The sequence below is a fragment of the Leishmania martiniquensis genome, chromosome 36, assembly GCF_017916325.1.
Source record: "Leishmania martiniquensis isolate LSCM1 chromosome 36, whole genome shotgun sequence".
Classification (NCBI taxonomy): domain Eukaryota; phylum Euglenozoa; class Kinetoplastea; order Trypanosomatida; family Trypanosomatidae; genus Leishmania; species Leishmania martiniquensis.
Genome location: NC_090171.1, coordinates 1,359,273 through 1,372,698, shown reverse-complemented (window position 1 = coordinate 1,372,698; position 13,426 = coordinate 1,359,273). Strand labels below are relative to the sequence as shown.

The following is a 13,426-nucleotide window of genomic DNA, read 5'->3' as shown; positions in this document are numbered from 1 at the left end:
CGCAGTCTTCTTTCGGTTGCTATTCAGTGTAGGCCTGAGTCTGTGTCTGCGTGTGCGTGTGTGTGTGTGTGTGTGCCGAGGAAACACACGCCGCACCCAAACTTCGAGTCGAGGCCAAAGGTCCCGCAATACACGCACACGCACATTGCCCAAAACACTTTCTTGCGACACAAAACGTACGCTGTCCGCAGACGCGCTTTTCTGCATGCGATGGCTCAGACCTTTTCTTTGCGCTCCGTTTTTTCTCACTATTTTGATTGCTTCTCAGTCCCCTCACTTTTATTTTTACTGAGTGGTGTGAATTCGCCGTCTCTCTCTCTCAGCTTTTTGCCTCCCCCTTCTTTTTGTTTGCGCGTCTGTGTACCTGCATGTGAGTGTGTGTGCATCCGCTCACGAGGCAGCTCCTCCTGCTACCCCTCCCCTCCCTTCCCCTGCACCAAGTGGGAAGATAAGACACACCGTCCGCGCACGCAGATGTATGCCTGTGTAAGAAAATGAGTTTACAATCGGAAACGGTGGACACGCTTGTGTGACACCCTTGCATGTGTGCGCTAGTGTTGTGTGCAGCGTGCACCTCTGTGCGTCTACGCAGGCCGGTCCTGGTGGAGGTACTGCAGGAAAGCCAGAAAAGAAAATGTGCCCAGCGCGCCTCGAGCTCCTGCTCCCCTCTAACTCTGTGAGCCCCCACCCCTGCACCGCTCTTCAGTGGTGTACTGCTGTCTCTCTTCGCTCTAAGAAGACCGAAAGTCCCTGCCCATTCCGCGCTCATCGCGTCTCTCTTTTTGCGTGTATGGGACGCGTGGAGTGCGCGTTGCCGCCGTGTCGTCTTGGTGCCGCACACCCACCTGCCTTCGTCCTCACAAAGGGTACCCCTATGCACGTCCCGCTTTTTTCCCTCTCTCTTTCTCTCTCTCGTAGCGCGCACATCGCACGCCGCTCTCACATTGATCGAGGAGGTGCACCCGTGCCATTGAGGAGAGAGATCCCCTTTATGGTAAGCGTCGGCTTGTGTGGGATTGCCTCCGTGGTTGTGCCTCCACCTTGGTGCCTCTCGGACTGCCGGACGTGCTGTGCTGCGCCGGTGCTGTGTGAAGGCAACCCTTGCAGGGAAGCTTGCACGGTGCGCCAATGCTCCGCGACGAGCCGCCGCCAGAGAAGGAGCAGCCGAGCGTCTCTTTGCTCAGCCGACTTCTGCGCAGCATCGACGGCTGCAAGTTAGAAATTGTCCTCGACGGCAAGCCGGATGAGGAGAAGGTCAAAGTTGTGGACATATACGACAAGGTAACTGAGCGCTTCCCGCTGTACCTATGGAAGGAGCCTATCAAGGGGCGTGTGGTGCTAACACCGGCCGGCTCTTCCTACTCGCACCAGGGTGTGGTGGTGGAGCTGATCGGAGTGGCAAGCACGCTTCGCGAGATGGAGTCGCGCGTCGTCTTCCTCCGGCAAGAGCGCCAATTCGAGCCGGACACCTTAACGCAGCCGACACCGTTTGAGTTCATTTTCTCCGCGCCGAAGGAGCATGAGTCGTACCATGGCATCTACGCAAAGGTCCGGTACTTTGTGCAGGCAACCGTCAGGCAGCGCATCAAAAGTCCGAGCGTGAGGGAAGAAGTGTGGGTGCACCGCGTCGATGAGGCGTTGAGTGCGTCGCAGCCGGATGCCTCGGCACACATGAACTACTTCCGTGAGACGTGCTTCGGCCCGGAGTCCATTTCGATGAACGTTGGCGTGGACAACGTTCTTCATATCGAATTTCGCTACGACAAGAAAGTCTTTCACCTCTCGGAGCGGGTGCTGGGCAAGGTGGCGTACAAGGTGGCAGACATGGACATTGCGTACGGCGAGGTGGGGCTGGTACGCAAAGAGTTCCTCGCGCCGGGCCAGCCAGGGGAGACGATGGAGTCGGAGACGCTGCAGAAGTTTGAGATTATGGATGGCACCCCTATCGTTGAAGAAGTGGTTCCCATCCGCCTCTACCTCAAGTCGGTGCCGCGCCTGACGCCGACGTACAAGAACGTTGAGAACCTATTTAGCGTGCGCTACTTCCTCAATCTGGTGCTGGTAAGTCAGGAGGGGAAGCGATACTTCAAGCAGCAAGAGATTCAGCTGTACCGCCGCGTGGGACAGGAGCGACCACTCACCTCTTTCAGCTCAGGCCCATCAACGAAACCTGCTCAGCGGCACGTGGATACGAAAGACCGCTGACGGGGCGCGGTGTCCTGCGCTCTCGTGCAACCCTCCCGCCTATCTGCGTGTTTCGCGTATCGGTGCTGGAACGAACCTCTCCGTTACCCACTCCCCCTTCCTCCACACATACGCACTCATATATGAGCGGCTCATTTTTTTGCCCCCGTTTCCTGTTGTCCTTCGCTACTTTCGGTGCTTGTTTTTGTCTGTGCTGCCGCTGCAGATCGCCTTTGTCTTGGCTCTCGGTCATTTAGTTCGCTCTTGCCACCCTCTCCTTTTCTGGTTGCCATGCAATGTGGGTGTCCCTCGGTATCACTCGCCGCCCCCTACAGCGTTCATTCACGGCTCCCTCTTTTCCTGTTGACTGCCTCTCGTATCGTGAAGCCTTGCTCTCATGCTATCTCGCTCTCATGTACTCTGCGCTGCAGCAGCAACGACTTCCCGTGCTGTGGAATAGGCAGCACGCGCTGAAGTGCACCAAGACACACGTGCGCTCATAAACGCGCTGCCGGCGAAAGAAGAATGAGCTCCGTGTGCACCCTCCTGGCTGGTTGGCGCACCTTTACGATCCCGCGCCTTTCGCTCGTTCGACGGAGCGTCAGTGCACAGACGAAACGATTCACGACTGTGGGCTTGCCCTTCAGGGGCCCCCCTTCCCCATCCTAGCGCATTCGTGTGCACACACGGACGTGTGCACAGGCTCGTCGACACTTCTCGTTTCTCCTCCCTCCCTCTCCACATTAGTTGGATCGCGTGTGCCTACCTCCTTCACCAGCTCACGCCTTCCCCGACATACACACACACACACAAGCACGGGCGAATAGAAAGCATTTGTATCGGCAAGACATGTCTCGAGTTTCTTACGCTGCTCTTCTGTCCCTCGCGGTAGCGCTTCTTAGCCGCCATGTGTACCGCCAGATGGCCCAGCAGCCATTGGAGGCAGGCACCGTAGCCCTCATCACCGGCGGCGGCTCAGGCCTGGGGCTGGAGCTGGCCAAGATCTTCGCCGCGGCTCGCTGCGAGATTGTGCTGGTAGGTCGAAACGAGGCAGCCCTGAAGACAGCGGCTCAGGTGTGCAGGGAGGCTGGGGCACGGCGGGTCGAGTACATCCAAGCAGACATCAGCAAAGTGGACGGCACGAATCGCGTTAGCAGGGAGTACGCGCGCCTCTACAGCAGCACGGGTAGAGGTGTGGTGCCCCCTCTCAAGTACCTTGTCCTCAACGCCGGCGCAGGAGCCATTGCCCCCTTCACATCGGAGCCGTCCTTCGAGAAAATATGCCACGAGATGATGAACATCAACTACTTTGCCAACGTTCGATTGTTGCAGGCCTTCATGCCGCAGCTGACGCAGAATCACACGCCAAGCTCGCCCAGTCGCATTGTTGTCATGTCCTCCCTTGCGGGGGTGTTGCCGTCCGTCCTGCGGAGTGCCTACACTGCATCGAAGCACGCGATTCAGGGCTTCATGAACGCGCTGAGGGGGGAGACACCGGTGCACATCACCCTCTGCTGCCCCGGCTACGTGAACACGGATTTTCACAGCCGCGTCTTGACAGGTGACGGGAAGCCCCTCGGCGGCAATCAGCGCCGCGGCGTCTCACCGGCTGTATGCGCACGCCAGTGCATGGACGGCGTCTTGTGCGACGATGCCGAAATCATCATGACGGCGGCCGGGATACTCGCGTATCACCTGCGGCCCTTCCTAACGAGAATCGTCGACATGCTGGCGAAGCGTACGAGTCTAAAGTCACTGGAGCATCACTGAAGTGCCTCGAGAGAGCCACTTTATTCAGTCGTGAACCGTAGACCGCGTCTGCATCCCTACGTGGGCACCTTCGTCTGCGTAGCCTTGTAGGTCTTGACTTGCTATCGCATATCAGTGGTGAGCCGTCGCATCTCCAGGCTCTTTGTTCTCCCTCTGCCTCCCTCCCCCCTCCCCCTCTCCCCTTTCCCGATATGTGTGCGTTGTGCCATAAAAGGTGCCCCAAGGAGCGACGCGCCAGGAGGAGGCGGAGTGGAGGTAAATGTGGGGAGTGGGGGGAGGGAGGGCGATGCAGGTAGGGATGACGCGGCAGCACACACTGATTTTTTTATGCCTTGTGCTATCCCCCCCTCTCTCCTCTCTTATGCTGTTACATCGAATGCTACTTCGCCATGCGCACCTCTTTCCACAGGTCGTCTTTGGGGTGCGTACGCGCGTTGTCTTTGCTTTGGCCTTGGGAAGTATGGCAGTGCCGCAGAGCCGTCTCATCGTGCCTTCTGGTAAGAAAGCAGGCAAACAGCCCGAGGAAGTGGCAGCGCACGTGCATAGCGCAGCCGCCATTTCAGCGAGCGGATCAATCATCTCGTCGTGTCTGTTTCGCCCCGTATCAGCACCGATAAAAATGGGAGAGGGGGCGGAAAGTAAAATGTTGAGGGGGCCTGCGCTTTCACCGCTCCTTTCGGCTGGCTCCTCCACCCACCCTCCCCCCTGATGTGCCACATTGACTCATCATCCAACGCCTCGCTCATCCCCGAGCTCCTCACCCTCACCCTCTTTCTCTCTCTGCCAACGGACTGGTCATCCCCCGTCTCCCTCTCCCATGATGCATGCATTTACACACGTGCGCCATCCCCGGCCATGCGGTTAACACCCCCCCCTGAACTTTTCACGTACACGCACCCACACGCACGCTCGCTTGCTGCCTAACACATAATTCTCGCCCCACTCCTCTTCCTTTGAACGGCACTCGCGCATACAGAAACACGTAAAGACGCACCCGTAGCCATGGCCAAGTCGAAGAACCACACGAACCACAACCAGTCGCGGAAGAACCACCGCAATGGGATCAAAGGCCCTATGCCCCTGCATCTCCACAACTCAAAGCGTGGCAGCTGGCTCCCGGCGCTGGTGAACTCTCGCCGCGTGCGCAAGCATAACCAGAAGGCTGCGCTGAAGAGACGACGCGAGCGCATCGCTGCGTTTGCCGCCAAGAACTAAGCGCGAAGGCCAGCTGGAGAGGGGGAGGAGAGGCGGTGTTGGCGGGCGGAGGTGTGCGCCATGCCGTCGCTCCCCTCCTCCCCTGCGTGCTTCTGTCTCGAAAGCACAGGCCTGGCTAGGAGCGTGGGCGCGGGGCACTTCATCTCCGCCCCGCGCCGCCGCCGCCCCCCTCCCCGCCTTCGTGCCTCGAGTCTTCCCCTTTCTCGCTTCGTCGCTCAGATGTCGTGCGTGTGTTTCTCGACCCTTTTTTGTTGCTCATTTCCCCGTTTCCCTCGTTGGAAATCACTTCAAACCAACCTCCCACAAATCGAGAGGTGTGTGTCACCTCGGCACGCCAGTGCCGTTCCCGGGGTAGTCGATGGACAAGTCTGTGCTTCGTGGCTTGAGAGGGGTAGGTGCACTGCTAACACCCACGTGACTTGATTCTTCTCGATCGGCGTGCGGGTGTGCGGGTTGCGCGAAGTCTTTGTGAAGTACTTGCATGATCCGTATGCCATTCTTGCCCTTCCTCCTGCTCTACTTCGACCTTTCCCATCCCCCATGCCACCCCCCTCTCTCTCCTCGTCTCTTGCGTCGCCTGGACGTCGGTATTGTGTTGCGTGTACCGTGTCCTCCATCGATGCACGCTGGAACATTCTATCTTTCGGTCTTCTCCCTCCTAAAACCTCGCTGACGCTTCTTTCCCATGGCAACGGCCTCTACAGGTTTTATTCGCGCAAGATGGCCAAGTCGAAGAACCACACGAACCACAACCAGTCGCGGAAGAACCACCGCAATGGGATCAAAGGCCCTATGCCCCTGCATCTCCACAACTCAAAGCGTGGCAGCTGGCTCCCGGCGCTGGTGAACTCTCGCCGCGTGCGCAAGCACAACCAGAAGGCTGCGCTGAAGAGACGTCGCGAGCGCATCACTACGTTTGCCGCCAAGAACTAAGCGCGAAGGTCAGCTGGAGAGGGGGAGGAGAGGCGGTGTTGGCGGGCGGAGGTGTGCGCCATGCCGTCGCTCCCCTCTATGTCGTCGCTCTTCTTGCGGTGACGGGTGCTCTCGCAAGATCATGCGTATGGTTGTGTCGGTAAAGCCGCACACACGCCGTTGCTACCTTCTCCTTCGCTCAGCGAAGCTGCTCCTCATGCTAGCCGCATGACAATGGGAGGAGGGCAGTGCTCTTTGCGCGTGCAGGAGACGGAGGGGCGCTGTGCAGCTTAGCGAGGCCGTCCCTGAGTGAGCCTCATCCGTGTGGCACTCTTCGTTGTCCTGATTTTGGTTTCTCCCTCAGTGATTTTCTCCTCGTTTGCGTCTGTGGCGGTCGCCTCATGTCACCCAAGACGGGAAAAAAGGAGCGGGTGGGGGGCATACGCCTGCATCACAGCATGGCTCCGGCACTCACAGGGCGTGGGGTGTGCTCGCCTTCTGGCTGTCACGCGCCTTTCCTCAGCTTCAATCTTGCTGCCAGTGGCGGGCTAGCGAGTTCGAGCAGCTCGGCGCTTTGCCCCCCCCACACACACACACATACACGCACACGCACACACTTCCGGCCTCTCCTGCTTGTGCGTGCTTGAGCGATGCGCTCTCTTTCATCAATTCCCTACGCCCCTGCATAGATTGCGCTGCATCACATCTCCCACTCTCCCCTCATCCCTCCCTCTCCATCCCATGCTCTTTGCCGCTCCGTTGGACACACACACACGCACGAGCCCAAACGTGAAATAATCGCATCGACTGCGTCCTCTCCATCTTCCTAGGGTAAGGAAGTGTTAGCTGTTTTTTTGAAAAAAACACCGAAAGGGCACAACTGAAGTGGCGATTGGTCGAAACGGAGACGGCGAGCGAGGGCAGGCCCGTGAGGATGTTCCATCACTCCTCCTTCGTGATGCGACGCGCTGTTAGCGCCTTCCTCAGGGAGCCTGGGGAAGCGAAGTCCTTCCAAGAGACACTGGCGGCTTGCAAAGCAGAGAACAGGGACTTGGCCAGCATGCTTAGCTCCGACTTCCTGCTGCTGCAGTCAAAGCTGCTGAAGTATCGTATAGCCCGCCTCGGGGAGGAGACGCGGTACGTGATGACGCACCCGTTTGGCTGTTTCCCCTCCGCAGACAAGATGCTTCTCCACGTGGTTGCCCTACCGGTGGTCTTCTTCGCCGCTATGTGCGTCGGCCGTGGCTCCAGCTGCCCCCTTGTGAAGCCCCCAAACGCAAAGTCAGAGGCGGCCGCAGCGACTGCGGACCAGCAGAGACAAAAGTAGTCTCTGCATGTCAGCAGCGGTGTACGCAACGATACTGCGGAGACCGCTTCCTTGGTGGGCTGCCCATGAGTGAATGGAATTGTATAGGTGTGTAGAGAAGGGTGAGGGGAGGGGCGCCCGCTCCTCTCTCCTCTCTCTCCCCCTTTCCCATGTTGCATCCCTGTTTCTGCACGTGATCACCCCTCCTCGCTTCTCTTGATCTGTGCGCTCACATGCGCCCACGAACGCCGTCAACTGTGACGGCGGTGGCTGAAGAGGATACGGCAAAGGAACGAGGAAAGAGAGCCTAGGCCCGTCGTACTGCATCAGGGCGGGGAAACGGAAGGCTCGCTAGCTGGCATGCCCTCGGGCGTGTCTGTGCGCCCACTCTTGGCTGCTGGAAGGAAACGGTACGTTCGCGTAGCGCCCTCCTTTCCTCCTCGACTCCATAGCAACTGCAGGGGCAGAGCGAGACGAGATCGGCCGCGTGCCCTCTGCTCGGAGCGCTAGACGTTTACGCAGAGGGGCAAGGGGCACCCGTGCTGGCACACCTCGCCTGTGCTAGGCCCTGCAACCCCTCCTCTCCTCTCCCATCGATCTTCGCTGCCTCTTGTCCCTCCTGCAAGGCAGGCGGCTAGTGTGTTCGTGCGAGTTAGTGTGCGCGTGTGTGCAGAACGGGTGCTGCGTCGAATGTGGTGAATGTTCGTTGCCGAAGCACAAAAAAACGGGAGAAGTTGGGTGCACGCGCATACAATATATTTGTTAGAGAAATGACGACAGATCTGCGCATGCGAGAAGGACACGAACACAGCGCTGCCAAAATTGCCCGCACGACTGAGCGTGAAAGGGCGAAAAGGGAGCAAAACCTAAACAGTGGCAAGTATGTGAGGGGTTGGAGCAGTGGAAACGAAGAGGCACCCCTTCCCTCTATCGCGCCATGCGGGCTTTGTGATGCGCGAAGAGATGACGATGCGGTTAGGTGATGCAGTAGTCGCGCCGTCATTTTTTCCCTCGTGCGGAAAGTTGAGCGGGAGAGGTCTCTCCCCTCCCTTTTATTTGCAGCGGAACTCATAGTACTTGCCCTTGCCGTGCGTGCCTGCCCTCCCCTCACCCCACCCCACCCCACCCCCCGCGCACACACACACTCACACACAAGCAGGTAGATGATGCTAGGGGAATGGGAGGAGGCAGGGTCGGGGAGAGGGGGAAGGGGCGTAATGGACGTTGCCGCCGCTGCACGTGTGGAGGTAGGTGGCTTCTGCTGAAGAGAGGGAGGGGAGAGCGAGCGATACGGCACATGCTCGAGGCGATGTAGAATGTCTTGCTCTCACTCTATCGCTAGCTAAGTCTCACCCTACTCTTGCCTTACCCCTCATATTCTGGGTTGGGCCCCACTCTTCATATATATATATATTCCGTTTCCCGAGGTACGAATCGTTTACTCGTCAAACCGCCCGGCCGTGGGATCGGCTCATCCATAAAATAGCACCCTCACAGCGTCCATCGGGGTGTGAGTGGGGCCCTTTCTGTCTCTCTCCACGCCACGACAAGAACGCGCAGCTTCTTCGTTGCGAGACGCCTTCCACTGCGTCCTCGCTGAGAAGAAAAAGAAGCGCAACCGTATTCGGCAGGCCATCAGCAGCCACAGCGCCGGTGCCTGCCAAGACGATGGGCTTCAAGCGCCTTGCCAAGGCGGCGAAGATCACCAGCAAGCACATGCTCTTCCTCCACCGCCGGGAGCCCTACAAGCCGGTCACCCGAGACCGCGTCGCCATTGAAAACCGCCGCCGTCTCGACGCCTTCGACGCCAAGAACGCTGAGGGGGTCGTCTTTGTGCCGGACACGGCGCTCCCTCCGTGGCAGAAGTCCATCGCCACCAACCTCAAGCAGCATGCCACGCAGATGAACTTTCGCGGTTTCCGAGTGCGCGTGGCGGACAAGCAAGATGAGCCTGGATTCCCCACACACTTCCGGTGACTTCGAATGTGTTTCATCGGTGGGAAAGGGAAAGCAGCGGGGAAATGGCCAACACCACGGCGCTGAGAGTCCACGAGGTGCCGTCGACACGATGGCTGCAAACGACCTTCTAAAGTTGCAGCCATTTTCCCTCCTGCCCTCTTGCCGGCGCTGGCTGCGCTGAGCGCTGCGAAAGAGCGCCACGAATGAGCTTTTCTGGCGCCGGCGTCATTGAGTCGTGCTTGATTACGATGGCGAACGCAGAGAAAGCAACCAGAGGAGCGGACAAAAAGAGGCGGCAGAGCGTGACTTATGCCCGCTGCTCTCTTGAACGCGCAGAGGGGCCGGGGGTGGCGGTCGTGGGTGGTCAGCTCAGTTGTCCAGCTGGCGCGCACACACACGTGCACACGCAGTAAAAAAATGGTGTAGCACAGGATGCATCTCACTCTGCCACAGACCCTTTGCCCATTTCTCCTCATCGTTGCCTCCTTGCCTGTACCCTGTCTCTCGCTGCTTTCGTTATGCTCCTCTTTTTCTTTGGTGACCTTTTTTTATTATCGAGGAATCCGTCTCCGTCTTGAGGGGACTCGCCCGCCGCTTATTCCCCTCTCTTCTCTGTGCTTTGTCGACGCAAGAGAAGAGGAACGCATACACCAGCACTACTGGCAGTGTCAGCGTTGTCTGTGCCGCCCGCGCCCTTCCCTTCCCTTCCCGTGATTCTCCTACAAGCAACGCCACCACAGGCCTCTGTCATCACCCCTTTCGGAACTGCGTTGCTCGTGCCACTCACTCCGCTGCTGCTCTGTGAGCGGCGCCGTTTCTGCGATCACCTTTCCTAGCCATAGAGTGGAATAGAAAGAAGCCGTCGCATCCCTCCTCGTCTCGTTCTGCAGTGTCCTTGCAGCTCCACGCAAAAAAAAGCTCAGGCACGCGCACACTCAGACGAGAAGCACGAGAACGTCCGCGTGGCTGCTGCTATTCATTTACTCCTCTCGTCTCCGTCCGTTTTCCACGCCACACCGGCGATGACCTCTCAGCCCGGTGATGCGCTGGGTAAGATCGACTACTGGGTGCAGTACATCGACTGCGCCTTGAAGCATCCCCGGCCGCTGCCGAGCGGCAAGCACGCTCATCGCGTGGCCCTGGAGACCATTCCTGAGGTGGTGGAACTGTACCATTGCATCTTCAAGCTGTACAATGAGGAGGAGTGCTCTGTGTGGTTTCGCGAGCCCGTCAACGCGCTGGCGCAAGAAATTTTCACCTACTACGATGTGGTAAAGTCGCCCATGAGCCTGCGACACATTCTTGATAACATTATAAAGGGCGATACCTACTCCACTGCCCTGCAGGTGATGGAGGACGTAGAGCTCATCTGGAAGAATTGTATTGCCTTCAACGGTGCCAACTCGCTCTTGGCCACCGAGGCGAGCAAGTGCCGATCTGCCCTAGAACGAATCCGTCGCGCCTACCAGGACAATCAACGCATCACCGTCGAGGAGGCGGAGCGGCTCTTCCGGGTCATTTCGTCGATGCAGGAGCAGCAGCTCATCGACAACATCGCCGAGTACCTCCGTCGCGACGACCCAACGTCGATCGACGAGACGGGCGCAGTGAACTTTGATATGCTCAAGCGGAAGCACTTCCGAAACCTGGAGCGCATCGTCGATAACTACTCCAAGTCTCGAACGCGGAGCTAGCGTGCCTTTACCCAGCATGGAGCACAATCGCTATGCGCGCGTAAGCGAGAGAATGGGGGGGCATCGGTGTCAGAGGACGAAACGAACTTCTCTGCTCCTCTCTTCGGTAGTGAGATTTGGTTCTGACCCAGTCGCGGGCTCTGTTCGCCTTTCTTGTCGTCAGCGGCCCTGTCTCCGTCCCATCCCCTTCCGGTGCGGCGACAGAACCCCTGCAGAGTCATGGCAGCTTCCAGCCACAGAAAGGGGGAAAAAAGGAGACGGTGCACGTGGCGCGCACAGAAAAGAACGTGTCAGCTGCTTCTGCCGGTGTGCGTCTCACAAGCTGAGAGCGGAACACCTGCTTGCGGCCTGCGTGGCGGTTGCGCGTGTGCACACATTGAAGTCGCCACCATCACCCCTGCCTCCCTCCCTCCCTCACCTTCTTTCTCTACGCCCTCTTTCCCCCTTTCCCTTTCCCACCTCCCCCCGTCGCCCCATGGCGGCCCCATCTTCTTCACCCCCGCATTGTACGATCGCCTGCAGTGCAGTGAAATATAAAAAAATGAACGTGACAGCAGTCGCCGCAGGGAAGACCCCCGCTTCTGGGGAATTGGGTGCAGCGGAGATGTCTTTGCTGCAGCCGGCGCCGCAGCGCTCCCACTCCACACACGGGCCAGCGCCGACGGACGCTTCTTTGCGTCTTCAGCAGCTCGACGAAGACGTGGCGCGTGATGTGCGTGCCGCGCAGGCTCGGGCAGCCATACTCCAGGATGAGGTGAATTCGCTCCTGACGAGAGTTGCCAACGCGTGCGACACCGCAACCGCAGGCACGCAAGATGACCGAGACGCTGTGTTAGCGAAAGTGAAGGCGATCCGACAAGCCCGTGGCGACTAACCCACTTTGCTGCACCCGCACTCGCCGCTGCAAGAGGAGTGTAGAGGCGGCAAGAGGAGAGCATGAACGGCACATCTAGAGTACACTGGAGATACGAAATCTCTACACTCCCTTCCCAACAGACATTTACACACGCATGTGCGCGCGCGCACCTGCACTTTTTCCCCTATCGATCGCCTGTATGTGTGCGGTTGTGAGGAGGTGTGAGAGTGCGGGCGGTAAAATGCCGGCGCACCCCTACAACGACGCTCGAAGCGCCCACATGCACGCTCGCATCCCCTTTCTCTCTTTCTCACGCCCACGACCTCATGACGAAATTTCTGTGTTGCCTTTACCACACCGATTACTTCACTTGAACCCACATACGCACGCACGCACGAAAAATAAAGCAGTAGGAGCAAGGCGACTTGCGTCATCGAGACTGCTGCGGTTGTCGCCCCTCGCTCTTCCATACGCTTATACCGCGTAGTCATCTGCAAATCCACCGGCCTTGGCTCGCCTCGACAGGGATAGCGGGGCTTCACAGTCATCATGCTGCGCTTTACCCGGGCGCGATTGCGTGTGCAATCGCATCAGAAAAAGAGAGCCCAGCACCCCAACGCGGGTACGCGCTACGGCCGCGTGTACAATCGCGGCTTCGTTCGTTACGGCTTCGGTGGCTTTGGCATGTCAGTCTACACCCCCAAGAAGGATCGCACTTTTAAGGTGGTGCCGGTGCCCCCTCCCCCACCAGCTACCACGGCCGCAGAGCGGCGGGACGAGTTCGCTGACAACCGGGGCCTTGCCGCAACGACACGCACGCTGTCGCCAACATTTCGCATGTTTGCCCTCGAGGACGGTGGCGTCTTTGTTTCGCACCCGTCGCACGCGCAGATTATGCGGTGGAATCAGCGGGTGCACACCGAAGAGGGAAAGGCAGCAAGCAACACTGTCATGGATGAGTATGTGAACTCGCGTATTCAGGCCATCATCGCCGACAACACCATCGAAAATACGTCCCTCAGCCAGTGGCGCAAGGCACATATGTGGAACGTTATCAAGTCCCACGGCAAACTGCAGCGCCGCTGGGGCACGCCGGACTTCATCACAGGCGCCCGATCGACCCTTTACAATAACTGAGGGACTCTTTGAACTGACGCCGGTAATCTCAGCTTCCCCGACGCCCCGCCTTCCGCCGCCTCCGAGTGACGGGCTCATGAGCCGGCACGTGCTCTGCGGTACGGGTGTTTTTTGTTTGGGGGGAGGGCAGGTGTGGTTACGCGAGTGGCAGGAAGAAGTAGCTAAGGTTGGATTTCGTGGGAGGGGTTAGTGGCCTGCGGAAAGCGACTGGTCCTTACAAGCTCGCAATGGGGCCGCCGATGCGGAGCCCCAAAGGGGGTGCGCTGTAATTCGAGAAGCATTGGACGCTCGCACGCCTTGCAAGCCTGAAGAAACGAAGCGAGCCGTCGCCCCTGTTTGTTTCGCGCTTAGGGGCGGAGAGACTTGGAAACAGCTGTGCTCGCCATCTGCTTC

The 13,426-nt window shown here is 58.7% G+C and overlaps 9 protein-coding genes across 9 annotated transcripts; all 9 read left to right on the top strand.

The window, feature by feature from the left end:
- Nucleotides 1–1,128: 1,128 nt before the first annotated feature.
- On the top strand, nt 1,129–2,205 carry LSCM1_00367 (uncharacterized protein; the record flags this gene model as incomplete). Its single annotated transcript, XM_067318019.1, has 1 exon — nt 1,129–2,205. One exon carries the CDS (start codon nt 1,129–1,131, stop codon nt 2,203–2,205), a length of 1,077 nt encoding a protein of 358 aa, XP_067174124.1.
- An 828-nt stretch (nt 2,206–3,033) lies between these two features.
- On the top strand, nt 3,034–3,954 carry LSCM1_00366 (uncharacterized protein; the record flags this gene model as incomplete). Its single annotated transcript, XM_067318018.1, has 1 exon — nt 3,034–3,954. The coding sequence occupies one exon, from the start codon at nt 3,034–3,036 to the stop codon at nt 3,952–3,954; it is 921 nt and encodes a 306-aa protein (XP_067174123.1).
- A 1,002-nt stretch (nt 3,955–4,956) lies between these two features.
- LSCM1_00365 (uncharacterized protein) lies at nt 4,957–5,169 on the top strand (the record flags this gene model as incomplete). Its single annotated transcript, XM_067318017.1, has 1 exon — nt 4,957–5,169. One exon carries the CDS (start codon nt 4,957–4,959, stop codon nt 5,167–5,169), a length of 213 nt encoding a protein of 70 aa, XP_067174122.1.
- Nucleotides 5,170–5,889: 720 nt separating this feature from the next.
- On the top strand, nt 5,890–6,102 carry LSCM1_00364 (uncharacterized protein; the record flags this gene model as incomplete). The annotated part of the gene is made up of 1 exon (XM_067318016.1): nt 5,890–6,102. One exon carries the CDS (start codon nt 5,890–5,892, stop codon nt 6,100–6,102), a length of 213 nt encoding a protein of 70 aa, XP_067174121.1.
- Nucleotides 6,103–7,015: 913 nt separating this feature from the next.
- Nucleotides 7,016–7,408, top strand: LSCM1_00363 (uncharacterized protein; the record flags this gene model as incomplete). The annotated part of the gene is made up of 1 exon (XM_067318015.1): nt 7,016–7,408. One exon carries the CDS (start codon nt 7,016–7,018, stop codon nt 7,406–7,408), a length of 393 nt encoding a protein of 130 aa, XP_067174120.1.
- A 1,647-nt stretch (nt 7,409–9,055) lies between these two features.
- Nucleotides 9,056–9,364, top strand: LSCM1_00362 (uncharacterized protein; the record flags this gene model as incomplete). Its single annotated transcript, XM_067318014.1, has 1 exon — nt 9,056–9,364. The coding sequence occupies one exon, from the start codon at nt 9,056–9,058 to the stop codon at nt 9,362–9,364; it is 309 nt and encodes a 102-aa protein (XP_067174119.1).
- A 1,004-nt stretch (nt 9,365–10,368) lies between these two features.
- LSCM1_00361 (uncharacterized protein) lies at nt 10,369–11,040 on the top strand (the record flags this gene model as incomplete). The annotated part of the gene is made up of 1 exon (XM_067318013.1): nt 10,369–11,040. One exon carries the CDS (start codon nt 10,369–10,371, stop codon nt 11,038–11,040), a length of 672 nt encoding a protein of 223 aa, XP_067174118.1.
- Nucleotides 11,041–11,581: 541 nt separating this feature from the next.
- LSCM1_00360 (uncharacterized protein) lies at nt 11,582–11,914 on the top strand (the record flags this gene model as incomplete). Its single annotated transcript, XM_067318012.1, has 1 exon — nt 11,582–11,914. One exon carries the CDS (start codon nt 11,582–11,584, stop codon nt 11,912–11,914), a length of 333 nt encoding a protein of 110 aa, XP_067174117.1.
- Nucleotides 11,915–12,445: 531 nt separating this feature from the next.
- On the top strand, nt 12,446–13,033 carry LSCM1_00359 (uncharacterized protein; the record flags this gene model as incomplete). The annotated part of the gene is made up of 1 exon (XM_067318011.1): nt 12,446–13,033. One exon carries the CDS (start codon nt 12,446–12,448, stop codon nt 13,031–13,033), a length of 588 nt encoding a protein of 195 aa, XP_067174116.1.
- Between the last annotated feature and the right edge of the window lie 393 nt (nt 13,034–13,426).